This window comes from Sciurus carolinensis, chromosome 1, assembly GCF_902686445.1.
Source record: "Sciurus carolinensis chromosome 1, mSciCar1.2, whole genome shotgun sequence".
NCBI classification, from domain to species: Eukaryota; Metazoa; Chordata; class Mammalia; order Rodentia; family Sciuridae; genus Sciurus; species Sciurus carolinensis.
In genome coordinates this window covers 113256189-113283672 of record NC_062213.1, presented here as the reverse complement: position 1 = coordinate 113283672, position 27484 = coordinate 113256189, and the positions used below count along the sequence as shown (strand labels likewise).

At 36.8% G+C, this 27484-nt stretch overlaps 1 protein-coding gene across 4 annotated transcripts in view; it reads right to left on the bottom strand.

Moving 5' to 3' along the window:
- Vav3 (vav guanine nucleotide exchange factor 3) overlaps window positions 1–27484 on the bottom strand; it is a 367327-nt gene that overhangs the window by 169040 nt on the left and 170803 nt on the right. For 3 of the 4 annotated variants that reach the window (XM_047545972.1, XM_047545990.1, XM_047545982.1), the window contains exons 6-15: window positions 26516–26608; window positions 23860–23928; window positions 21889–21992; window positions 20632–20731; window positions 16462–16557; window positions 12573–12641; window positions 10851–10937; window positions 6758–6843; window positions 5176–5308; window positions 4368–4477 (exon numbers count right to left, since the gene is read on the bottom strand). In XM_047545972.1, the coding sequence (XP_047401928.1) occupies window positions 4368–4477; window positions 5176–5308; window positions 6758–6843; window positions 10851–10937; window positions 12573–12641; window positions 16462–16557; window positions 20632–20731; window positions 21889–21992; window positions 23860–23928; window positions 26516–26608 (947 nt within the window). The remainder of the gene's footprint in view (window positions 1–4367; window positions 4478–5175; window positions 5309–6757; window positions 6844–10850; window positions 10938–12572; window positions 12642–16461; window positions 16558–20631; window positions 20732–21888; window positions 21993–23859; window positions 23929–26515; window positions 26609–27484) is intronic. The other variant, XM_047546000.1, reaches the window with a different exon arrangement.

The following is a 27484-nucleotide window of genomic DNA, read 5'->3' as shown; positions in this document are numbered from 1 at the left end:
CCCCCTAACACTGTTCCTGGCAGAGAGGACACAGTCAAGAAATTGCAATAGTGGCAGCAGTGACAACATATGCATCCACGGAGGGACTTTTTTCATTCAGGGGGCAAGTGTGAACTGATGAATTGCAAGAATTGGGTCAAGGTGGTCAGAAGAAATTCCAGGTAAAAGGATCTTTCCATTTCCCTGCAATAAATACTGCATAGGCCAGTTTGAATCCACCACTTTCCATCATACTCAATGACTTACTTTCCCTTTTCTTTCTCTTTCCAATGCTTTGTTTAAAAATCCCTACTTATGTGGGGCACAGTGGTGCACACCTATAATCCCAGCAGCTGGGGAGGCAGAGGCAGGAGAATCGCCAGGTCTAAGCCAGTCTTAGCAGTTCAGCAAGGTGCTAAGCAACTCAGTGAGACCCCATCTCTAAATATAAAATACAAAATTAGGACTGGGGATGTGGCTCAGTGGTCAAATGTCCCAAAGTCCCTTCCCCCCAAAAAATCCTTCTTGTCCTAATATTTCACTTCTTTATTTCATATTTTACCCAATTCTGACTTGTTTCTGGGACACTGAGAAAAATCTCTGATCCCTATGTCCTCGACACAGTGAAAACAAAACAAAACAAAAAACCTGACTTCATTTTAGATAACAAGATCTGAGCTAGTTGCTTATTTTAGTATCCTCAGGGATAAAAAGAAAACAAAACAAAAAAAAATCCTGTGAATTCTAATGTAAACAATATGGCCCCAACCTTCTACAAATTTGCTAAAGTACTCCTGTGGTTACTAGTTTCCTGAGTTCTAAAATGGATATAAAGTTTATTAATTTAAATCTAACAGGAGAATTCATAAAAACACAATGAATATAAGGGATCTGAGGAAAATGGATCCACAGCTTCCTAACAACATTTTAGACTGCCATATGCACTCACATCCCCATTTTCCAACATCATCGTGAAAACCAGCTTAATCCAATAAAAATATTTTTCCAGCCTATTTCACAGATGACTAAACGGAATTATAAGAAATAGTTGGTGACAAAAAACTCTTTGGAATAAATAAACACAATAAAGTGCATATTGATCAACCTTTTAAAGATTTAAATATTCTTTAGAGTGGGTTCTCCAGAAATACAGCTCTTGAACATCCCTTGGTTGCACAATCGTTCCAACAACCTCATGAGCAATCAGTCCAGCTATCACTTCTCACAGGAGGAAAGAAATCCTTCCTTCTGCCCTGTCCAAGTGGGTCACTGCTGTTTTTCTCTTTGTTCAGCCTTTCCTAGGAGGTTGCCAAATTCTACTGTGGTTCACTGCATATTTTAAATGCTGGAAGTGGTTGTGTCCAAAGAAGGTCAAGAACACGGCTGCTGAGCAATAGTGGGGGTGCACTTGGGAAAGACAGAGGCTAAGATTTAGGTCACCTCTAGGGAGGTGATTTGTGTCCTCTGAATCCTTATTGTTTACTGGTATCCATGCTTTTCTTTGGGCTTTCTGATTAATGTTCTAAATGAAGAGCAGTATTTTAAGTGCCTTCGAGGTAATTTGCAATTATTTTAAATAAAAATGATCCAATCATCCTATAAACAGAATTTCCATCTTCTGTAAACAGAGCTGGCAAATATTTCATCAGTCTTAAAAATACTCCCTCTCTTGATTAGCCACCCTCCTCCCACCAACGTGTTCCCTTTTCTTTTCAGAGTTCCTTAAAGCAGCAGTTCAGACTGTTCTAGAAAGATGTGAGGACACTGGGAAGAAGTCCCATAGAGATACACAGGCTTGCTGTTTTTCCTTTATTGTCCTGAATGCTACAGGATTTCTTAGCTTTCTTTTTTTCTTGATTTATTAAATAAGAGTATTAGAACTTAGTATTAGTATTAGATAATGAATAAAACAGCAATATTTGAACCACAAGGAAAACTATAAGAATCAGGGATTACCTAGATTTTTCTATTTTCCTGAGCACAAGACAGACAAGAGCTATGTTAGAAAGCTGGAAGCAGACACTATCAGGGCTTTCAGACATGACCTTGTCACTAGCTGCCTGGACAATCAATGGAACTCTAAAATGCAAAACTGACTTCTGCTGACGTTTTATTATATTGCTGAAGTGCTTGGAAAATAATAGAAGATTGAGAATTCCAGGTACCCTGTGTACACTGCAGCTGTTCTGACTATAAGGGAACAATTTAAATCCATCCACACTCTGGCATGCAAATACCTGCAAAAGCAGGGTCCCCTAATTGTCCACAAGGACCCATCCTCCCTTCTTCCATAGCAAAAGAACCTCAGTTCCTGGCCAGGCACAATCCTATCTGGAATAAAAGTCATAATTCCCAGCCTCCCTTGTCAGGTGTGGCTACATAACTAAATTCTGGTCGGTATTATATAACAGAAGTATGTGGTATTTCTGCAAAGGATCCTTAAACGTGGGAGATTACCTTCTGCTGCCTAGAACGTAGATTTTATAGCTGGAGCTCCAAAAGCTATCTTAGACTAACCCTGAGGATAGAAGCCAAATGCTGATGGCAGAACAAGACACGAACCTGAGTCCCTGATGATATCCCTAAGAGCCACCACACCACTCTCCCCTATCTATCCCCAGACTCTTACATAAAACAGATAGGAGCATTTATTATACCAAGTCTCTTGTATTAGGGATTAGCTGTTTGATTTATGGCCACTGAAAAAAGTTGTCACCGATATGTCTATCATACAGTACAAGGAATGCAGCTGCTCTGGAATGAGGAATTTAGCTTTCCTCCCCCGCAGAAATTCCTTCACTCATCTAAAGATTACATAGCCAAACAGAACCCATCAGAAAATACTAGCCTAGCATCTTCCCCCAAGAGCAAAGGTTGCAATCAACTCTGCCTCTGAGCATTTTCACTAACCCTGGACACCTATGGCTCCACTTCTAACTGCTCAACTCCAGGTGTCTCATTGAGAAAGCATGCCACGTATATGATGTAGCCCACTGTTAACCATAGACTGGAAGAGGTCACCAACTTCAGCACTTGTGCCTCAAACCAAATGTAACCCTCTGCAGTCTCGGTACTGCATGAATGCACAAAACTGTTAACCTCTTGTGTTTATTATAATCAATAACAATAAATTATAATAACTATATTAGCACATTGAAAGATGCTCTCTAGCTTTATAAATATACCCATAAGCATACTAGGATCCTAAATATAAAAGAATATTAGTAACAGCAACAACAATAAATCTCACCTATTGATCAAAACCATACGACTGCTACCGTACTATTTGGCTAGCACTCTGCTGGGACTTATTATTTGGAGTTCAAAATAAATACTACTTCTATTTTACAGATGAGAAGACTGAGGCTCTCAGAGGTTAAATAACTTAGCTAAGACCCTAGAGTCAGATCATGGCAGTGATTACAGCAGAACCCAGAATTGTCTATAAGCTGTTAAATATTTTAGCTACATAATCCTGTCTCTAAAACTATTAGGGAAAATAATCCAAAGAGAATATGTATTACCTTTCTTCAGAAATGCAATAAACTATTCTAATCCTATCTCTATTTCATGTTGTCAAGAACATTTCTTAAAAGCCAGAAACAAAAAAACTTAATAGTATTGGTCAGCAGATGGTAAATAACGCTAGAACACAAATGAAACAAATCACAAGTGTTTCCCCTTAATCCCACCCTTCACTAATAGTTTCACTTCAGGGTGACCGATATGTTTCTACAGTAAGGGTCACTAGACAACTTTTAATTTGTAAACATCCAAACTGAAAAGAAACACCTATAGCAACATGTTCTCCGGTAATTACAACTCTGTATGCCATTTCTTTTGACACAGGTCTGATTTATTTTCCACCTCTTTGTTGCGCTTTTGCTTTAATAAAAGAAAAGAATGCTGAAAGAAATTGAGCCCTTAAAGCATTCATTGAGTCTGTCTGCAATTTAGCCAGTATTCAAACAATATGGGAGCTTAAAACAGAGGGAAGAAATCAATCTTTCTATTTGAAATAAGACATGTGCTCATAGGAATATCTTTATGTGTATGTGGGGGATATTTCTATTTAAGTTAAAGATATACATTTTAAAAACAGTAATTACATAAAAAGTTTACCATTACAATGATTAAAATTGTAGGGATTGCTAGAAGCTAAAGAATTAAAATATTCCTATGAGAAGAAATCCAAACAGTAGGCTAGAGCGCCCTCTTTCATCTCTTTGAAGAAAGTCACCAAAGCTCCTCTCCCAGGAGGGGGAAGTCACCAAACCAACAGTTTAGCAGTGCTCACGCTCAGAGGCATTACAGTGTATCGATTGTTCATTATTTATAAGTGATTTTACAGTAGAAAACACAGAACTTTTAAAAACAGAAATACTCACAAAGCCATTTCAAACTGCTCCAGCCATTTTTTCTTTAAATCTTTTGTTTTGCAGTAAAACTCTAACCCATTTTGTCCTTGGATGTGGATGAGGTAGAAGCCGTAAGACCACTGTTAAAAATTAATATTCTCTGGATTAATATGCATGGTTTATTAAAGATGCCATGTTTCCAAACTCACTACAACATTACCATAACCATCCAAACACCCCCTCACAACATAACCAGTAAATAAACTGTGAACAATTAGGCTTATTATTACTGTCAACTTCCTATCTATAATATACATGTTTTACTGTCTTGCTCTTGTGGCATATGAGATCATCAGATCTGTGGTAGCACTGTCCTACCACCTCTCACAGAGGCCTGTACCTGATCAATCCCTAGGGACAAAACAGCTGGATCACAAGCCACATCTCACATTAATGCACAGTCAGGCCTCTGCATGTGCAGTTTCCTCATCCCCAGATCCAATCAACCAAATATGGAAAATATTTTTTGATACTCTATCTCTATTGAATATGTATAAAATTTTTTTCATTATTTCTGCACAATACAACACAACAACTATTTACATAGGAATTACAATGTAGCAAGTATTGTAAGTACTCTAGGGATAAATTACATTGGAAGATGTGTATAGGTTAAATGCCAACCCTGTGTCATTTTATATAAGGAACTTGAACACCCACTAATTTCGATATTCACAGTGGAGGCGAGGGGCTCTGGGATATCAAGAGATGGTGGTATTAGCATACTTTTCCTGAATCATCAAAGTTATGAGTAAATTATAGTTATCAATGTTTTCACCTTTTTATTTTCTTTATCAGTTGTAGGATTGTTGGCTATCTTGTATTGTTGAAGATCTATTATTTCTTTCATTTCATAGTTATCACCTTTTCTTTTACATACAATCACTGCCAAATCAAATAAGAAGATATGCCTGTGAAAGAGAAAGAGGGACTGACTGACAAATGTTAAATGATTTAGAAGCACATATATTAACTTTTACCTGGTAAAACATAATTATACCAACCAACCATTCCTCCTTTGTGTTAGACAACAGGGTGTTTCAACTTGGAAAAAAAGAGGGATGTGACTTAATAAAAACAGTGTGTATATAGACACTACCCTTTACCACATGAATGCCCTCCATGCATCTCACTTCTCAAAATCATAGTAAGAGCAATATTCACATTGCAGAGTTGTTGAAAGAACCAATTGAGATAAGCCATAAAGCTTGTTTAAGGGCAATAACTTTTTATTATTTAAAAGCTAAAAATTCCAAAAAGAAATATTAATGAAAAAGGTTAACCTCTGCTAAGGTACTAGCAATCAGTCAGAATGCCCTGAGAAGAGTTAGTTCAGCCCTTTAACAAACTAGACTCAATTCAAGTCCCCAGTGCCCCTGCTGGGAGGGCATTAGTATGACCAAACAGGCTTAGAGTTGCCAGAGAATTTGCTTAAGGTCCCACTAGTAGGAAGGTGCACAGTAAGATTCTCACCCAGTTCTAATGTCAGAACGTGGGCTTTTACCCTTTGTGTTGTTCTTCATGATTTAAAGAACCAACTGAAACACAAACAGATGGTGAATGAGCAAAACGCAAACCAGAGAAGTTATGGTTAAATTTCCATGTCAAAATTTCTTTTATTTCTTATTAAAAACAATGTAATTTGGGGAATAAAAACAAACATTATGATCCTATCATCCAATACCAATATTTGCATTTTTGTAAACTCTTAGTGATTAACATGTATATTTGTTAACACAGCGATGATGACTGATACTTTTACAAAGCTGCAACACTGATTACTTTTAAAGTCTGGTTTGAAGAATTTGTGGCTCCTGAGAACTACCTGTAGAGCCTGGGTATCAAGGTGGAAGCAAGAACTGATGCTGCCCCCTGCTGGCTGACTTTATATTCTCTAAAGAGTCCAGAAAAGACCAGGAAAGCATCAGTGGGGCAGACACATATATATTATATATTTTTCTTCTCTCAAGAAAATTATCACTTCATGGCACTCTGTCTTCCCTTAAGACCATTTCCTATTATTCTGCGTTATTTTTGAGTGAATGTCCTAAAAGCCAATTATGTTTTTCCAGTATTTATTGTTATTTCATCTTTATTCACCTCTATTATGATGTCTATGGGTACTTTTTTACCCTAGCTGTTCTTTCATATTTTTCATATTTTTTCCTTAATAACTTAGACATATAATAGATTCCAGGACAGAAAGGATAATACCTATATCAAAAAATTTTAGGAACCATGGGTTGTTCTGTCCCCTTGTTTTTCGTCTTTACTTCTCCTCCTTCATCCTGGAAAATTCGTTTTAAGGTTTTCTTCTGATACTTATTACTTATTTTGAAAATAAGCACTGCTCTTCTCACCTTTCTTGTTTTGTATGCTTGTCCAGAGTGGTTATTCGAATTTCACCATCTCCCTGAGGTCTCCCGAAGAGCAAAACGGGCTGGTTCTAGAATATAAAATGTACATGCCTGAATTGTTCATAATCACAGAAACAAACATTAGCAAAGACATTCCCCCAAGAAAAATATCTTATTATGTTACAAATGTTATCAATTTACGTACTTTAGCATACTTAAAAAGCTCAAGACTACATGACACACTATTAAAAACAGTCTGTCCTTTATAATCTTCAGGGAGGTTACATTAATTAATTTTACTTAAAAGAAAATAATCTTAAGGTAATCTTAAAAGCAAAGTTAGATATAAAAAGAGAAATAACCATAAAAATACAAATCACAAGAAAATTCCAGCAACTAATCCTTGCTGAGCATCTACTGTGTGCCAACCACTATGACAAACATAGGACAGCTTGACCTAGTCCCTGCCCTCATGGAACAGACTCCCCAGTGCGGCAACAATATTGACAGATGCATATAGCTACATATGTACCACCTTCCCAAAGGAGGAGTGCAGGGAGGGGATCTAACTTGTTCAAGAGCATCAGGACTGACTTTCTCGAGCAAAGATCTCAAGAATGAAAAGTTCTGACTTGATGATTAAAAATAATGGGTTATTTCTCCAGAGGCAGGCAATTAAATTATTCTTTAAAAAGTAATTATGAGTACTTAATATACTTGCCAACTGAAAGAAAGAATTGGCTGAATATTATCACTAACACCAGGAGATTCCTTTTTAATGAAGAACTTAAATGTTATAAGAAAACTATAAAGATAAATATTCCATATCAAAATCCCAATGATGTTAGACTGGAGTTGTGGTTCAGTGGTAGAGCATTTGCCTAGCATGCATGAGGCCCTGGGTTTGTTCTCCAGCACTACATAAAAAACTAAACAAAATAAAGGTATTGTGTCCATCTACAGCTGAAAATATTTTTTAAATGATGCTCTCTTCATCAATTCTGCCTGCCTTCCTTTCTTCCTTCCATCCTTCTTTCCTTCCTTTATTGTTAAAAAGGAAAAAAATGCCAAACTCCCAATGATGCTTTTTGCAGAAATAGAAAATTCCATTACGAAATCTATATGGAATCTCCAGTGACCCTGAAAAAGAACAAGGCTGGATATTTCACACTTCTGATTATCAAACTTCTTACAAAGCTACAATAATCAAACCAATGTAACACTAACAGAAAGACAGACACATGGACCAACAGAACAGCAGAGAGCTTAGAAATAAGCTCTTAGATAGTCAAAATTATTTTTGACAAGGGCACCAAGAATATTCATTGGTGAAAAGACAAATGGTATGGGAAAACTGGATATCAATACCCACATGCAAAATAATAAAGTTGAACCCTTACTTCAAATCACATATAAAGATGAATTCAAAATGGATCAAAGACCCAAAGTAAGGGATTAAACTAAAAAAGTCTTAGCAAATGGAGGAAAAGTTTTATAACAATGGATTTAGCCATGATTTCTTGGATATGATATCAAAAGTGTGAATGACAAAAGATTTTACCAAATTTAAAACTGTTGTGCATCAAGGACACTATAAACAAAAGAAAAGCCAAACCACAGAAGAAAGTATTTGCAAACTATTTTTTTGGTAAAGGACTGATATGTGGGTGAACATAAAGAACATCTACAAACTCCATGACAAAAACCAAGCAATCTGATTCAAAAATGATCAAAGTGTTTGATCCAAAGAAGACAGAAAAATGGCAAATAAACACATGAAAAATGTTCTACAGTATTAATCATTTGGAAAATGCAAAGCCGAACCACAATAAAATACCACTGCACACCCATTGGGATGTCTATCATATATACCACATATCATACACACACACACACACACACACACACACACACACACACGTGTGTGTAGACATGTGTGTGTGTAATTTTTTAAAATCCCGCCCCCCAAAAAAAACAAATAACAAAATTAACAAATATTGGCAAGGATGAGGAGAAACTGGAACCCTTGTGCATTGTTAGTAGGAATGTAAAATGGTGTAGATTCTATGAAAATGTTATGGAAATTAAATATTAAATTACCATACAATCCAGAAATTTCACTTCTGGGTATATAAATGAAAGAAGTGAAAGCAGGCCCTGGAACATAGCATGGCACACCTATACACAGCAGTATTCATGACAGATAAAAGGCAGAAGCAACCCACATGTTCATTGATAAGACTCACAGATAAGTGAAATATGGGGTATATACATACCATGATATATCATCAACCTTAAAGGAACAAACTTTTTATAAGAAGGGAATTTTGACACATGCTACAACACAGATGGGCCCTAAAGACAGTATGCTGAATAAAATAAACCAACATCAAAGGACAAATATCATACAATTCCATTTACATGAGGTACCCAAAGCAGTCAAATTTACAGAGACATAAATTAGAGTGCCGGTTGTGAGGACTGGAGAGAGGGGCAATGGGGAGTTTGTGGTTAAGAGTAGAGTTTTGGTTTTGCAAGATGAGGAGAGTTCTGGAGATAGATGGTGGAGATGGTTGCCCAACACTGAAAATGTACTTAATGCCACAGAACTGTGCACTTAAATGGCTAAGATGGTAATTTAATGTTATATTTTATTATTATTTTTTAATGCTATGCAGCTGTTAAGAAAATATGCTGCAGAATTCCAAAGAGGACAGAATGATGGGAGAATAGGGAAAGGGATTTATTTTAGATTGAACTTTGAAGGAATTTCATAGGGAATAATGGGGAGAGACATGGTAGGCTCTGAGAAGATCATGATCAAAGGTAGAATTATGCAAACACACAGTAAACTGGAGAACCCTGTGATAAACACAGCAGAAGACCTATAATATTTGGACAATTATCTGAGTTCAGGAAAATAAGTTTAAGTCCAGATCACTGAGGGCCTTAAATGTCTGCTAAGGAATGTGATTGAATATTGAAAACAACAGAAAATCTTTACAAGTTTGGCAAAGAGGGCGAACTGAGAAATCCATATTTTGGAACAGCAACTATGTAAAGATATAAGAGGTTTATGGGATTGGGAAGGAGGTAGATGGTGTCCCAAAACAGAGAAGTAGCTGTATACGTGAAAAAGTTAGGTTCAAAATGTTTCGGAGAAGGAAGAAATAAAATTACTCTTCCAAAACAATTAACTTAAGTCCATTCTCTATTTGCATTGCCTCCAGGTTAATCCAGGCCTCCATTCTCTCTGGAAACCCCTTAACAGTTTGCTGACTGGTCTATCTGCATAAAGGGTCCTCTTGAAAGTAAATAGCTCCCAGACAGAAACCTCCCACTAGCTTCCCCTGGCTGTCACAGTGAAATCTCAACTCAGCTTTGGGCTAGAGCTGTGCTGTGCTGTTTCCCTGCCCCCTTGCCCACCCATGAGAGGGCCATTCTTAATTCATTCTCGATTTCCAGCCACCCCTACCCTTCATCTCTTGCCCACCTCTGAGCATCTCAGCTGCTAAGGTTTCTGCTGAGGTAGATCTCCCCCCAGATCTTCCGATGGCCGCTCATCATCTTTTAGGTCCCAGTTCAAATGGCAGATGATTCCAGAGGACTAAGTAAGGACTCTCCTTAGTTCCCTCTGCTACAGCACCCAGCTCCAAGCACCAACCTCAACATGGCATTTTTAAACACTCTCCTGCTTTCTCAGTCAGGAGACCCCTTGTTCATGATTATAGTCATGCCCTGAGCAAGGTGTCTGGCACACAGTGATCATCCAGGAAATATATGTAAAATGAGCTTGTGAACGGCGATCAGCCATGACTATGCAGGGGCATGAGGAAAAGCAGAGAAAACGGTGGACTTCAATGCTTGGAATTCGGACTGCTGGGACAGAAAGTCCCTGGACGAGGAAGAATAACAGGAGTAGCAGGTGCCACTGAATATCCATGAATGCTGCCAAACAGAGGAACTGGGGTGGGGTGGGGGGGACTCCAACAGTAGAAACTTCAAGGTAAACTATGTTTTTGTCTTCAACTGCAGCTCTTAAAATGTCCCCCAACTGGGGGGAGAGGGGAAGCTGGATGGAAAGATAATTACATACCAAATTTTCTATAGATAGCTGAAACTGTTTAATTTCACGAAGGGTCTCATTATCTCTTTTCACTTCATTCACATATTGTGCCAAGTCCTAAAGAATGAAGACAAGAAGGCACACTAAGATTAGGGAAGAGATGCAAACTGCTTTGAAAGAAAACACATCATTAATTCCATTAGGGGTAAATGTAACCACCATAACTCTGCAATGACAATAAAACGAACACCCAATCAATCAAAGTTGCATCTCAAAGGCAATTGTGAAATGTCAGGACAGCTGGAAGACTGAAGAGTTGTCATTTACCACACCCCTGAGAAGAGTCAGGATGCTGCTGCCTTAAAAAATCCAAACAAACAAAATATGCCGCTATGCAGAGCAACCAAAAAGAAACTAGGTCAGAAGAATGTCAATTCCAAGCACAGTAATGCCTGACCTTGACAGAACTATATTTTTACTCAGGTTAGAACGAGGGTAACAGTGAAGGATTAGCAGGGAGAAAAAAGTAACTAAAAGTTATACAGTGAACCTAAGGGAGACTATTTTCTGCAACCAGTTAATGTCTTGTTATTTCCAGAGAGCATTCAGTCAAGCAAGCTGGCTCAATTTTAAAGAGTTAATAAAGGAGAAATAAAGGAGAAATAAAGGAGAGCTGAGGAACTAAACAGAACAAAAAAATGAAACAAAGTGAACAAAAACACTGGCCATGTTTCTCCATGTGCCTTCACCTATTTTAAAATGGCTTTTCTTATATTTGAGGAAACATTAGCTAATCTCCCCATACTGTAACCAGCTATTTTTATTACATGTGCTCCAGATTTTCCTGTTTTCTGAGCTCTTTTTCTTTTTTCTCTACCCTCTTAAATTCATCTGCAACAGTAGGAACCAACCCTCAAAAAGCAGTTCCTAACTTTGTTCTCAACAGAAATCTGACTTTTCTTAGGATGTAGCCATAAATGGCTTCTTCAAAGATAGGAAACTTGGTAGAATCTTTTTTTGTAATAATAATTGTGATGTTTCCTGATAACGGAACTAAAATGAGCTCAACATCAAAGCCGACACTGAAACTAGTACAGGGACACAGATGAGTAGCTATACATAGTTCTGAGCAGTTCTGCCACATTATCACTGTTTTAAGAACAAATATTTGCTTGCTTTAAGTGATGGGCAGATATTATTTCCCTCAAAGATATACTGATTCAGCATAATGTGGAAATTAGGGTTTTACATATTCGTGATATGTTCAAAAAAACCTGCTTTTATCTACCTGTATATCTTAAATTTCAGACTTAATTGAAAACAAATATCCAAACTGAAATTCACTTGTATAATACAGGGCATTCAAAAGGGTAAACTGGTAGACATCATCATCTAAGGAATATGAGCCACAATGGTGTTCCTGAAGTCCACAGCTGACCTGATGCTTAAACAAGCCAACAATTTTCTATTAGTAACTATAAAAGAATCTGAAAAACGAGTCATTATATCAAGGCACTCTGACAGTTATGAAGTTGGTCAAGTTCACTATTTATTTTAATATACCTCTTGATGTTATGTGTTCTTGTCTAACATTAAATCCATGCAAGTTTGTCTATTTCAGTAAATATTAACCAGTTTTCCCCACCAAACTAAATGTGTATTAAAATATCTTAGCATATCATAGGTACATTTCAGTAGTTTTAATGCTATTGTTTAAAAATCATAAACATGTTACAGATACATTTGCTTTACCTTCATAGCATCAAGAGCCAGTTTCAGATTCGCTTTCTCAGTGGGATCAGTGGTATGTTTGACAAGTTCCTATTTAGAAGAAATGGTCTCATATATCAAACCAAAACTAACACATAAGAAAGAAAATGTTTGTAAAAAGTAAATCATTGTTATCATCATTCTGTCCATAATGTGATAAATTTAATGTAAAGAGGCTTTATTTTCACAAAAAATTCCCAACTGCAAGAAGACCAAAAGAGCAGGAAATATGTTTGGGTACATCTTCTTTTCAAGACCAAGCTCAATTCTGTCCCCTACCACCAGATGCTGCTTCCCAAACATTATGTAAGAGTTCCTCACTGCTCACTGAATTGACACCTTTCACTTACTTTCACACATGGCTTCTCTCTAGCTGCTGCTTCCGAGAACCACATCTCCCTTCATTTCAGGGGCATCAGGATGTTCTGCTTATCGTTCCTGGGGCCATTGTTTTCATACATCCTCAATTTCTACCAATTCCTCAGTCTTTCAGTTTCTTCTTTTGTTAACTGCACTTTGAAAGTTATCACTCCCAGTCCCTTTCATTCTTATTTTACACTGTTTTGATTTGGATGTGAGGTGTCCCCCCAAAAGCTCATATGTGGGACAATGAAAGAGGGTTCAGAGAGGAAATGATTGGGTTGTGAGAGTCTTAACCCAATTAGTGAATTAATCACCCAGTGGAATTCATGGAGTGGTAACTGAAGTGGTAGGATGTGGCTGGAGGAGGTGGGGCATTGGGGTGTGGCTTTGGAGTATATATTTGTATCTGGCAAGTGGAGATCTCTCTGCTTTCTGATCATTATGTGAGCCACTTCCCTCTACCACACTCTTCCTCCATGATATATAGCCTCACCTGGAGCACCAAGGAATGGAGTCAGCTGTCTATGGATTGAGACCTCTGAAATCTTGAGCCCCTAAATAAAATTTCCTCCTCTACAGTTCTTCTGGTCCAGTCTTTTAGTCACAGTAACAAAAAAGCTGACTAAAACATAGACAGTCTATGATTATATCACAACCACAGTCATTTCATGTCAACATCACCTAATGAGGTTCATTCTCAAATGCACACTACTCAACCCAGAACTCACACTGGAGTCCCAGACTTACATTCCTTGTGGTTTCCACAAGAAACCCCCACCCTTACCCACAACCCTACTCTTGTTCCTGTGTTACTTTTTTTTTTTTTTTTTTTTTTTTTTTTTTAATAATGGCACCTCCATTCATGTAATCACATAGGCCAAACCTAGAATGTGTCCCATACTCTTCCCTTGCTTCTCTGTCCCCATTCAACTGATGTTAGCTTTGATCCAGCCCTGGAAACCATCCTCCCTGCCACTCCTTTGCCCTTTCTCAAATGGGTTAATAGAATGATTTGCAGTCTTCCTCAAGATCATCTAACCCCTTTATTGGTCTCAGAGTCAGGACACCAGAAAGTCATGTCTCTCCCCTATTGAGCTTTCTGAGATGCCCCACAAGTGCCTTGGTTGTCACCTATACCTCCTAGTCAGACTCTAAGGTCTATACCCTGCACACCTCCTTCAACTTCTCTCCCATCACTTCCAAACAACCCATATTCTATTCATACTCAATTAACTGTAATCCTCAAACAATATTCTGATACCTAATCCCTTAAGAATTGTTATTTTTCTTTCTTTAGAAAGTGCCTCCTCTCTGATCTACCAGTCAAAATGGTGCTCTTCCTTGTAGCCCAACTCAACAATCACTCCTCTAGGAAGCTGGTCTCTATTCAGTTCCCTGGCTTCTCAGGATAATGATCTGTTTGGTTTAAGGCCCTTTTGTGTGCCTATTGCAGTGTTCCTTGGCAAATCACATTTCATATTTCCCTTCTAATTGGTGAGCTTTATCAGTGCATAGGACCTGTCATGTTGTAAGCGCCTGATGCTGTGTTTGGCACAGGGAATTACACAAAAATCTTTTTTATGAATTCAATGCCAGTAGTGCTTCGGCTTATAGACAGAGAATCTGCTAAGTATAAAAATCTGTCAAAATTCTATTCTTTTATTTCCATTTTTACTCTTACTTTATTAAATAAAAATAGCAAATTATTCTTAGAGTTTCCAACACTCCCATATAAAATATTCTAATTTTTATAAATTTGTGATTTCAAATCTGCAAACATTTCAAAAGTGATTTACCCATGAAAGTATAGTAGTAAGTAGAAAATGTGTAAATTCATAACCACATTATTCAATAAATTTTAAGATGCCAGACAAATAAATTTTAGTCTATTTTGAAATGGGAAAGCATTTCCAGAATTTCTATCTATATATAGTACACAAAACAAAACTTTTCATAATTGCTTTCTTGGGAGAAGTGTACAGGGATTGAACCCAGGGGCACTCAACCAGGGAACCAAATCCCCATCCCTTTTATATTTTTATTTACAGACAGGGTATCTTAGTGCCTTGCTAAGTTGCTAAGGCTGACTTTGAATTCACAATCCTCCTGCCTCAGCCTCCTGAGTCACAGGGATTAGAGCTGTGTGCCACCATGCCTGGCCAAAACTTTTCATAATTTAAAATTGATCATGGAACTAAATACACTCTTAAAATTTAAAATACAAAACAAACCAAGAGAAACTAGGGAAGAAGTTCACTAAATTTCAAAAAAGTACAATTTTATAGTTCTATAAGTCTGCATAAAACCATAAAAGGACCAAAATAGATAATGATTTAAAACTGAACCTTCTAAATTCTTCAGTCAATATTTGACTACACCAAAGTTACAAAATACATTATCTTATTTTGGGCAAGTTTTTAGTTCCATGATGCCTTAGAAACTGATTGTCTGAGTCTTCCTTATTATTTTTTCATAAAATCCAATTTGATTAAGTTGCTTTGAGTTTAGGTCTCATAAATGTTTTAATGCATTTTTAAGAAATAATCAGGGTTTGAATTTTTCTGATTTCTCAGTAGAACAAAAATAGAGATGACTAATAATTTTGTGGCTACAGTTCAAGAAATTTAATATACAAGATGTACAAAGCACAGCAGACTCAAAATTATATTTCACATACAGGTAGTAGATCTTTTTAAAATGACATTTCACAAGCATCAGCAGAGTTGACACACTAATACAGTAAGACATTTCTTTGGAGCAGAACTAATGAGTCTCCTGGTATAGCTATCAAATTAAATTTATAAGACTCTCCACCCTCATTAGAAGACTAACCATGGAAACCATAAGCTTTGTGGGTTATAACAAGAATCACTTCAAAATAAATGTAGTCTTATTACAATTTAGTAGAGTAGAAAACAATACAGAATGTGACACAAACCGTTCATGTTTGCTACAAGGCAAAGGGTCTAATATGATTAATCTGCCCAAATTCAGAAGCATTGAAACACTAATAAATGATTACTGCTAACTACAGAAGGCTTAGCTGAGGGAATATTTTATTTGTTTTCCCTCATTTTTTATTTCCTTTAGTTTTAGCTAGTCCTGTTTGATGGACACAGAATATGACTTTATGGCAAATACCAAATCATCTTTACTGAAAGGAGGAAAAAAATATTCAGCTAAATTATGGTAGAATAAGTTGAACATAACTTTCCTAGTTCATATATGAATACACAACCAGTATAACTCCACATATCATGTACAATCACAAGAATGGGAAGTTATATTCCATGTATGTATAATATGTCAATACATTCTACTGTCATATATATTTAAAAAGGACAATTTTTTAAAATGTCCTATTCTGGACATTTCCTACTTAGCCATAACAATAATTTAAAACTTTAAGGGGAGAGAGTCAAAACATAGAGTATCTGCAACTCAGCTGACACTTTATTAATATTTTTTGAACAAATAAATAAGCAATAAGCAGTTTTAAGCTACATACCTGGAGAAGAAGGTGATACTTTAAAACACGTTGCATAGGAACCACAAGCAAATCTCGAAGAGTAAATTTCCCATTATTTGCTCTTTTGGAACATTCCTAAGGAAATGTATTTTTTAGTTAGTTTTCTCAAGGGGAGTCTTAAACATTAAAAATTGCAAAGTCTACAAGGACCATTATACACTAAATATTTTGCTCTTTTCTTTAATAATCTTTCTCTCTAAATAATACAAGGTAGATTTTAAAAAACAAATTTTATAGTATTTCTAATCAAATATGAATCAAAGAGAACTGTTTTAGGAATGCATATTATTTTCTCCAGTTCAAAATCATGACCTCCAGGGTCCTCCTCAGTTTATCCTCATAGCTCTCTACCTTCTGCCAGTCTCCCCAATGGGCTTATGGATCAGACATCAAGAACAAGTAACTCATCATCCTCTTTAAGAACTATGCTTCTAGGTCTTTAGGAATAATCCCAATCAAATTGTGTTTTCTCTTTCCCTTCCTCCTCCTTTCTCTGTATAAGCCTTGTGGGTCATTTAATTATTTTAATATATATCTTCCCCAAGATATCCTTTAAACCTTTCGAATGTCCTTTATACCTCTAAGAATCCATATTTGCTTAATAAACATTTATTGAACTGAATGAAAGAGAATATTTGACTCTGAAAATTTGCAAACCTATAAACCTACTAACTCAATGTTTTCAAAAGCCTCAGATTTTATCTTCTTAAGCTCACATTATTTCTTGAAGTTTTATTCTAAAATAGTATTTACTTCCTTCTTCACTCTTTTGACAGTAACTCTTATGCAAAGGAAAGTGCTTTGAATTTGAGATAGCAAAGCATGAATTTCAAGTCAAGATTTGCTGACTATTGATTGTATGGCCTTGGACAAGTTACTTTTCTGATTTTACCATTTATCACATATCTATGCTGTCATTCAAAAAAAATCCCAATAAAGTCATAAAAACATCATTAGTAGTGAACCACCATATAAATCCAAAATCCTCACAACAACTGCACAATCTATTTCAAAGACTTTTTTAGTACACATAAGGAGTCACATTGAGAAAACACTTGCTTGCCCACACATTCCCCCTTTGCCTACACTTGGCTTTCCTGGAACACTGAAAGATATATTACCAGAAAGCACAGGGCAAACACCATTAATTCTAATAACTATAGTGGCTCAATGAATGTGTTGACTACAAATCTTAAGAAAGATGAAACTGGGGCAATTTCCCACATGTTTGCTTGGGTTTTATCAATTATTACAATTTATTGGAAGGTGTTATGGTTTGGATCTAGGAATTCCCTCTGCAAAAGATCATGTGTTAGGCAATGCAGTAATGTTCAGGGGTTAAAAGATTGTATTATGAGAGCTGTAACCTCATCAGTGGATCAATCCACTGGATGAATTAATAATTTGAACAGACTACTGGGTAGTAACTGTAGGCAGCTGGGCATGGTTGGAGAAGGTAGGTCACTAGAGACATGCCCTTAGGGACAAGCCAGCCCTTGTCCCTGGCTCCTATCTCTTTGCTTCTTAGCTGCCATGAGCTGAGCAACTTGCCTCCATCATGCCATTCCACATGATGGTCTACCTTACCTCAAGTCCAGAGCAATGGAGTCAGCCAACCATGGACTGAGACATCTGAAACTATGAGTCCAAATAACTTTTTCCTCCCCCATGTTATTCTAGGCAGGCATTTTTTGGTTACAGTGATATGAAGCTGAGTAACAGAGAGGGATAACTATTTCAACTCATTTGTTACTTCTGCAGATTGTAGAGAGTTCTGAATCATGGATGTCAAACAGAAGAATAACTGCTTTTACAATGAGTAGATTTTCTCCCCCCAGTTACATTTTAAGCTGCTTAGAATGGATTTTGCAACTTACACTTCATATTATGCCATCTCAACAGTGTTAACAACAGAAAGTTTACACATTTAAAAGTCACTATGTTATAGAAGTTCATGTAAAACTGCTGGGGAAAAAATTAATTCCTTAAATTCTATGTCATGGGTTCAAGAAGGAAAAAAAAAAAAACTAATATTACTGGCATGAGCTATAACCAGGGGCTGGAGACTGAGGTATAAAATGCTTATTGACACTGAATAAATGAAGAATAGAAATTATTATTGAAAGCAATTGAAGGGTAGAAATCACTCACTCACTTAGCCTAAACTCAATTTTAAATGGAAGGAAAATAAATGAATCAGGTTCAGGCCTCATAGAGAAGATACAGAGACTCCATCACCTTTTACCCCAAGTTATCTTGGTTCCAAAGTAGAGAAGAAAACGACAAAAAAAAATCAATAAGGGTAAAAATAACCACAAAGGAGAAGACAGGAAGAAGGCAGAGACACTAAGAACAAGGCAGCTTTCCCTCCATCATGCTGGGGCTTGCAGCAGGCGGTTGCAACAGAGGATTTTTTGAAGTGGTACAGTATCTGATTAAACACTTCCAAATCAGGCATGTGGTCACATGGAGGGCAGTGGGGCCAGGAAGGGACAGTTGGCACTGCCTACCCCTGAGCCTTTCACACTCTGTCTGAAGCCCACTCTTCCCTGAGACTGAGAGAGACTGCACCCAGAGTTCCAGAGTATGGTCACTGGGCAGGGCTTTGACGCCGATTCTGAAAGAAGAGCAGGGGATCCAACAAGACTGAGAAGATAATCAGTTTGATTGACAACTTGCTAACTCCTAACTTGAACCACAATTTTGCATCTTTATTTAAAATTTAAAAAATGCTTTAATGATTGTTCTGCTGTGAACTACTTGTATCACTTGTAAAGTTTTGTTTTATCATGATATTTTAATTTGCATCAAGCTGGATTATCACCACACTTATGAGTCTCTATTCTCTGAAGAGGAGCCAGAACCCTTTGCATTAACAGTCTTGTAAAATACCATTTAGTGGTGATTAACCTGTCTCCAGCCATAAAGGTCAACATCATCAAGGAATGGGATACTAAGCAAAAAAAAAAAAAAAAAAAAAAAAGATCTATGATATTGACTTAGGACAGTTACTTGCTGACCTGCTAATGTGTAAACTTCCTAAGTAATAGTTTCCTTTGTGGGAGTTGGAAATTATGAAGTCCTGCTGGATCTGCCAAAACAGTGAAAGGGTTCTGATTTGAAAATTACCTGCCTTTTTCCCATTTGGTCACCTGATCTCACTGATAAACTCGACCAAAAGGAAGAAAGGGGGTGTTAAAGAAGCAAACAAGTCACATGTAGACATTTAAGAATTGACCTCATTTCTCGACCTGAAATTTAAGAAAATCCTAACACAGGGATGATATATTAAAGATGATCATTTATATAACATAATTATTTTTCAAAAGTTCTTTTAAAGTATGAAAACTTCTAGTGGGAAAATTCATATATGAGGTACAAAAACCATGGTTTAACATAAGCTCCCAGTCTTATTTTCTATTGAGACCACATGCTGTACTTCCCCCAACCAACTGGCCACATCTCAAGCTTTCCTCACTCTTCCCACCAAGACATGTACTCCTCCAGGATGCCCTTATGGAATCTCATCTGCCAAAGCTGACCCCACTCTTCAGTGACCTAACTCACATGCTGCCTCTGCAGGTAGACCCTCCACCACCTACAGTTCCTGAAGTTATCTCTCATCTCACTCAGAATCCTTCCACACAGAGCTTATCACAGGCTTCTCAGGCTTATCATATTTATGTTTGTCTTCTCTTCTGTCTTACAGACAATATCTATGGCCTTCTCATACATCTGCTTCTATGTGTTTATTTTTCATAAACCTTTTAAATCCACATACATCATCTTACTTGTCCTGTACCTCTTACTACCTAGGTGACCCTGGCAAATTACTCATCAACCCTCCAAACCTCAACTTTCTTCCTAATAATTATATGAGAAACTTAATTGTACATATCTCACAAAGTGAAGGAGATCTAAGAAGATAATGGCTATAAAACACAGGGACATAAAAGTTAGACTTTGTCACTGTTATTATTACTACCATATGTTATTTTAGAAAGCTGTTAAATATTTTCTAAAATTGACCTGAAATTATATTTAGAATATATCAAGAAAAATGTAGTGTTGCATTGGTCAGGAAGAGGAATACATTGCTTTTAAGTTTATTTTAGTTTATGTCATGAAAAAAAAACCAAAAATAGACACCTCTAATTTCAGTTTGACATCTTCTTTTGTTTTAGAAATATAGTCTAAATTAGAGATGGCTGACTCCACTCCACTGCAGTACTGCCCATAAATAACCAATCTGAAAAGGAAAAAGAGAAAGGAAGAAATCTGTAAGATAAAAGCAAGAATCAGGTGGAGGGGGGAAAGAGGCAGAACTTTTCATCTCTTTAAAATCACAGTTGAGGATAAAGCAACAGTAAAAATCCTTTTAACACACACAACACATATACAAGAATGCAGGTCACTCATTTACAGTAATAAAATACTCATTCTTAATTTCAAATTTGAATAGGATTAATTCCATGTACATTTTTACAGGTAGATTTTATGATCTGGCATAATGACTATTAATGTCATTTGAGTATATGTATGTACACTTCTCAAAAATTAAAAATTTATTGTTCAGCTATTAAACTTTGATTGTATACTGACACAGAACAATTTTATTCCCCACTGTAAGCTCACTGTAATCACTATGACTCCACTCATTAATAAACCTCCTACTCCTTACTCCTTTTTAATTAAGGTACATGCATCATCCAAAAAGTGAGAATAAGAGGCATGAACTGTGAGGGATGGAAGATAACTCAGGAAGGGCATCTCTGTAATACAGGTATTTTGTAGAAGCTAATTAGTTTATTATTTCTTTTAACTCTCTGCTAGAAAAAAAACTACTAATAGATTGTTGGTATTTATCGAAAAGTTGACACAAAGCAATTCATTAGTCATTTCCTAGTACTAGAAATTGTATTGCTTAAAATGAGAGAACATTTATATTTTAAGCACAATTTCTTGATATTCAATTCATGTGACTCATTCAGGAGTTGTGTTTTGTTTGTTTGTTTTCAATTTAGGAAGAGAAACTGACATTGTGAATCAAATTCTCCCAAAGAGAATCCTAAAATAATCAAGTTGGAAGAAGTATTAGGTACCTGCTAATCTACCCCTGATGCTCACGAATGGGGAGAGGCTTGGAGAGTTAAAATGACTGAGTGTAAGATTACATCACTCAGTAGAGACAAGGCCAATGGAAGAAACGTCTGCTTTCTGATTTACAATGTGGAAGTCAATATACATATGAAGCTCAAACTAGTACTGCAAGATTAACTGTCCCCATATTCTAATACTGCCTGCATAGTATTGTAACAAACTGTAGTGATTGCCATTAGCCACTTTCATACTAATCTTCACCATAATTATAAACTAACACCGACAAGGTTTAAAATTCAAGGGTACCTTTCCTTGTAGTTGATGAAAACTTGATACAAGTTCTGGTCATTTTTATTTACAATGGAATCATGAATCTCTTGCATCAAGCTCCGATGAACTTTTACAAGTTCCTGAGAAAACAATGTGAAAGAAGAATAAGAATGAGAACCAAAAACAAACCCCAAACCAAAATTTCTGCTGTTACTAGATCTGCCAATCAGGATATACTGAATGTTCTCAATATATAAAACTGCTACCATTAAGGAAGAGAGGAAGACTGAGGAGGAAGAAAGGGTAGAGGAAGTGGAGGGAGAAGAGAAGAAGGGGAGGTTTCAAAGGGAAGAGAGGGAGAAGAAAAGGGAAACAGGGAGGAAGGGAGGAAGAGAGGGTAGAGAGATGCATGGGAAATAGCAGTTTCAGATCTGACCAGAAATGTCAGTGTTCTGTGAAGAAAATTATCCCGCTAGCTATTAAAGGATGATTTATTTCTTGTATAAAAATATGTACAGCTTTTTCATTTTATAATCACTGCAAATTTTTAAATAAAACTTCCCAAGTACTTAATGTTTTATTGACAGAATAAAGTAATGATTCATGTCCTTAGGACATAGAAATGTGGATTTGTACTCTGGTCAATTAGTGATGTCCTGGTGCTAAGCTAACAATAATCAGACAAAATTACTTGAAACCAGACAACTAATGGCATAAATAAGAAGCAAATGAATTTGTACTAGACAGTAACTCAAAAGTCAGAATTCTACATTTTTTCCAGATAAACAAGTAATTTTCAACTGCCAGTAAACATGTGTCACAGACAGGAAATTCAAGTCAAGGTACCAATTCCCCATTCTCTCTTCCTCTGGACCTTAGAGCACACAGAGACACCACAGCATGCTCCTTCTTTAGTAGGGCAGTAATTAAACATGGATGTTGGCCTTGTCGTATTATTGAGGAGCTCAGTAAGGCCTTAAGAATGAAGACTGTCAATGTATTCTAAGAGTGATCACACGTAAGTGGATCAGGATCACTGTTTGCTAGACTATGCAGTAGGTTTTATGCTAGACCTTCATTTGATGTTGTGAATTGTATCAACCTTGACTCCTACTTCTGAAACTCAGCTTTCTTATAATTTAATGTTTTCTTCCAGTTATGTTACAAACCAATGAGGATGTGTTTATTTGGCCTTAATCAGGGATAAGGACAACATGCCACAGCTTATCACCTGGTGCTCAGAAACACAGAACAAAATGGATTCAAAATAAAAGGGATTTTTTACATGATGTAAGAAAGCCTATATACATAAAAACTCTTACGTGTGCGTGTGCATGCATGTGAACTGAAGCAGGTCCTCAAGGTCTAACATTCTAAATCTTGCCTGATAGAACCTCAATTGACAAAGAATTTCACTGGTCTACATTTCTGGGCAAATGCCCTTTTAGGATTATAAGATTATGTTAAGATGCCCTGAAACTCAAAATGCATGCATAAATGTGAAGAAATCTCTTCACATTTTTATCATTAAATAGTCCATTAAATTATAAGAAAGCTGAGTTTCAGAAGTGGGAGTCAAGGTTGATACAATTGGAAGCAGAAAGTACCAAAGTCCAGAGGCCAAGGAAGTAGAGGTGTGGAGGCAGGTGGAGGTGACAGACATCCTAGAAACTAGAGAAGCACCAAGGCAGAGAGGGGTGGGGCTGAATGGGACCCCAAAAGACAAAGAGTAGTACCAAGAAACACTTATTTCAAACTACCGCTCACGACAACCAGTTAAGAAGAACACATGGATCTTATTTTTCCATTTGTGTTCCTGCATGCATTTGACTAAAGATATGACATATCAGTTTTTCAAGAAGTAAGGACAGAAGAACTTGGGAAGCAAAATAGGGTCAAAATTCTTAGAGAATACAGGAGAGTGTTATAATAGGAATCTGGAGCCTACTGACAAATGAGGATTTTACAGAAGTGCATCACAATTTTAGCTATCATATTTTTACTTACAGGAATGTTGATGAATACTGAATCAAATTCTGCTGCTGTAAGAAATCTTTTCAGGGGTGCCATGAAATACTACCAGGAGAGAAGAGGGAAGCAATAATTAAGCATAACTTGCCCTAATCATATAATGATTTATTTCATCAATAAACAAAAAAATTACTAGATTCATTTGTTAATCAGCACTATAAATACCCAAAAAAGTACAAACTATTCTCTTAAAGGTCTTATATTTGATCAGAAAAATAAAGACATAAATATAAGCTATAATGTTTGAAGTAATATAATAAAATGTTTAGACAATAAGTCTAAGAAAGAACCCACTGGCAAGTTGGTAAACAATGACATTGGAGATACATTTTGAGGACTCATATAAAACATACCCCAAATGAGCTTTGGGGAGATTATAGATCCTTGAGATCAATAATCTGTTTATGCAATTTATACATAATTTCCCCCAATTCTTGCAAATTTTAGTTCCTGGTCTGCTGTACCTTTTTCATTCCTTGGCAATCTCAGAATCTGTGCAGATGATCCTCCCAAGAGCCTAGTCTCTAGTCTCTTGGCCTCCAATAATCTGATGCTCTAGTCTAGCTCAGCTCCCAAATCTCATGGTCCTATCGAAGACCTTGTTTTTATCAAAAATTGCAAATGTTTTACAGGTTCATTTTAAAAAAAAACTCACCTCTAAAACCCCTACCTCCTACCTTTACAGGAAATTCTTCAGCCTCACAAGGTCTGCCAATCCAATGAATGCCCATATTCCTCATGGCCCCACTTCCCTCCCTACTCATTTTTACACTCCATGAACCACCATCAGAATCACTTCTCTGCATACATGCTTTCCATCGTTTCTTCCATTGCACTTTTCTAGAAAACCAAAACCTGGCTAAATCTAGCTTGCCACATACTTTGTACCTATATCTAACAAATTAAGCATGGACTATACTGATAGTCTAATTTTAAATACGGCTATGAAACTCAATGGATCCTATAATGCTATGTAGTCCTGTTTAAAATTCCCTGGTCAACTTATTCTCTTACTCTCCTCAACAACTCTTCCCATCTTTATCTTTTCCTAAACCTAAACCTTTCTCCTGGTTCTCATTTTCCTAACCCTCTAAATGTGGAACTCAGCAGGGGTGACCTCAAACCTTTTCCTTAAGAGCATGTATCCCCTGGGGTAATCTCATTAAGTCCCACAGTCTGAAATTTCACTCTGCAATTATAAAGGCCCAATCTATACATCAATTCAACTTTTCCCGTTACTACCAGATTCATATATCTAACATGTTCCTTGATACACCCCATGGGAAGTCCAAGAGGTATCACACATTTAATACGTTCTCCAGACTCAAACCTTCCTTCCCCATCTCAGTAAGCACCTTCACCATTCATGCAGTGACTCATGCAAATCCTAGCAGTCATCCTTGATCTCTTGCATCCTTTTGCCTAATCCATCATCAAATCCAGGTGACTCCACTTATAAAATATACCCCTTGCCACTTCTATCAATTCCACCATTTTCTGTCATCTTGAAGATTACAACATGCCTCTAATTTTCTCTCAGTTCCCAACCTTGCCTCACAAGAGTCAGAAGGAGATATTCAAGATTTAGCTGGTATTGTGTCACATCTGCTCAAAATGTCCTAGTTTTTGTCCCCATATGGTCTACTCTCTGACCCACTCACTCCCCTTCACTCATTCTGTTTCAGCCCCACTGGACTGCTGCTGTTTCCTGAAGCACAGGTGAATACTCCCACCCAAGGGTCTTCCTTCCAGAATTCTCATCCCCACATATGTGTATGCCCTCAGGGCACTGGGCTGTTGGCTTAAACACACCATCTCATCAAAGAGGCCTTCCATTATCACTCTCTATAACTCCCATCTCCCCTCACTCTCCCCTTACCCCAACTTGTTTCTCTTGAGAGAACCTACCATACTTATGTACTTGTATTCTAAACCTTCCCATGAGACAGAAAGTGCCGGAGTACTGTTGGGTTTGCTCCTATAGCCTCAGTTCCTAAAACAGTGCCTCTCAGATACAAAGAAATCAACAAAATATTATGGAATGAATAAATCTGCTTTGATATTTTTCTTTTTTCCTTTTTAAGGAGTACTTTATTGAGACATAATTCACATATTACACAATCCACCCATTTAAAGGGTACAGGCCCATGTTTATAGTATGTTCACACAGTTGTGCAACCATGAAAATTGATTTTAGAATACTTTATCAACCAAAAGAGAAATTCCATATCCTTTAGTAGTCACTTTCCATTAGTATCTCCTTCTCCAACCCACCTGTCCTCTCTCACCACCTATACACATACCATCACCATCCAGAACCAATCACTTAACTACTTTGTCTCTGTGTTTGCTTATTCTGGACACAGTTTCAAATATTCTCCTCCTATCTAACTGTAATTCTATTTCCTTTGACCAACATCACCCTATCCCCACCCCAGCCACCTAAGACTCTGGATATGACTGTTCTACTCTCCACTTCTTTGCATTCTACTGGGAGTGAGATCAGGTGATATTTGTCCTCCTGTGCCTAGCTTTAAATGCAAAGCACTCACTCACATGCTCAATGGAAACTGTGGGGTTCAGGTGTTAACTATGGGAGGCAGTATTTTGACATCAGTACCTGATGACTGACCTTTTCTATTGACTCCAAGGTTTCTGTATATTTTTCTTCTGTCTGCTTAATCTCTGCTAGGCAGCAGCTTCGTATGTCATTTTCTGGGCATTTCTGCAATTAAAATTATAAAAACAGAATTATTTAATCAAGTACATGTAGAAGTCTATCTGGTAGCAGATACAAAGAGATCAAAATCATTGCATTTCCATCTAATAAAACACATAGCTGAAAGATATACTTAACTACATTTGTGATACATCTTTGGTTGTTTAATTTTAAACAACGTAAATGGAAAAGTTCTAGGTGATTAAAAATAAGTCTCTGAATTTAGACTTTCTCTTCAAATTAACACATCTCTTTCATTAAAAATGTTAATGAATCTGGAAATGGTATAAGAGTTCCTTTAATACACAGCATATTTCACATGTGCTACAGAAATAAATATAAAAATACTTAAAAGATACTTAGTAAGTAAAACCTTCAAGTATTTCTTTCAAGCATTAACATCTTAGTGCTTGGCTCTTTTACTAAGTGTTTAGGATTAAAGTTGGCAGAACACAGTACTAAGATCAAAGATTTGGGGATAAGATGGAATTAGGTTCAAATACTGGTTTTATTGTTATTAGCTTTATAGCTCTGAACAAGTTACAGATTTCTCTGTGGCTCTGTTTTCCCTTTTGTGAAACAGAGAAAATTATAGTATCAAACCCAGGGAGTTCTAATGAGATAAATGATGTGAAATACTTTGTGTGCCTTGCCAGGCACTTAAGAACCCTAAATATCTAAATTATTATTCCTGTTAACCTTGTCCCACATAAACCACCCAGCACCGTCAGCTGAGGGAAGACTGCCCCCATGGGAACTGCTGAAGAATCTGCTGGCACCCAAGCAGTTGATAATTACAGTAGGTACACATGATACTGTCACCTAAAATCACTCTGGAAATAATGCTAGACGTGGCATCTGCTCCTGAAGTGGGTTAAAGCA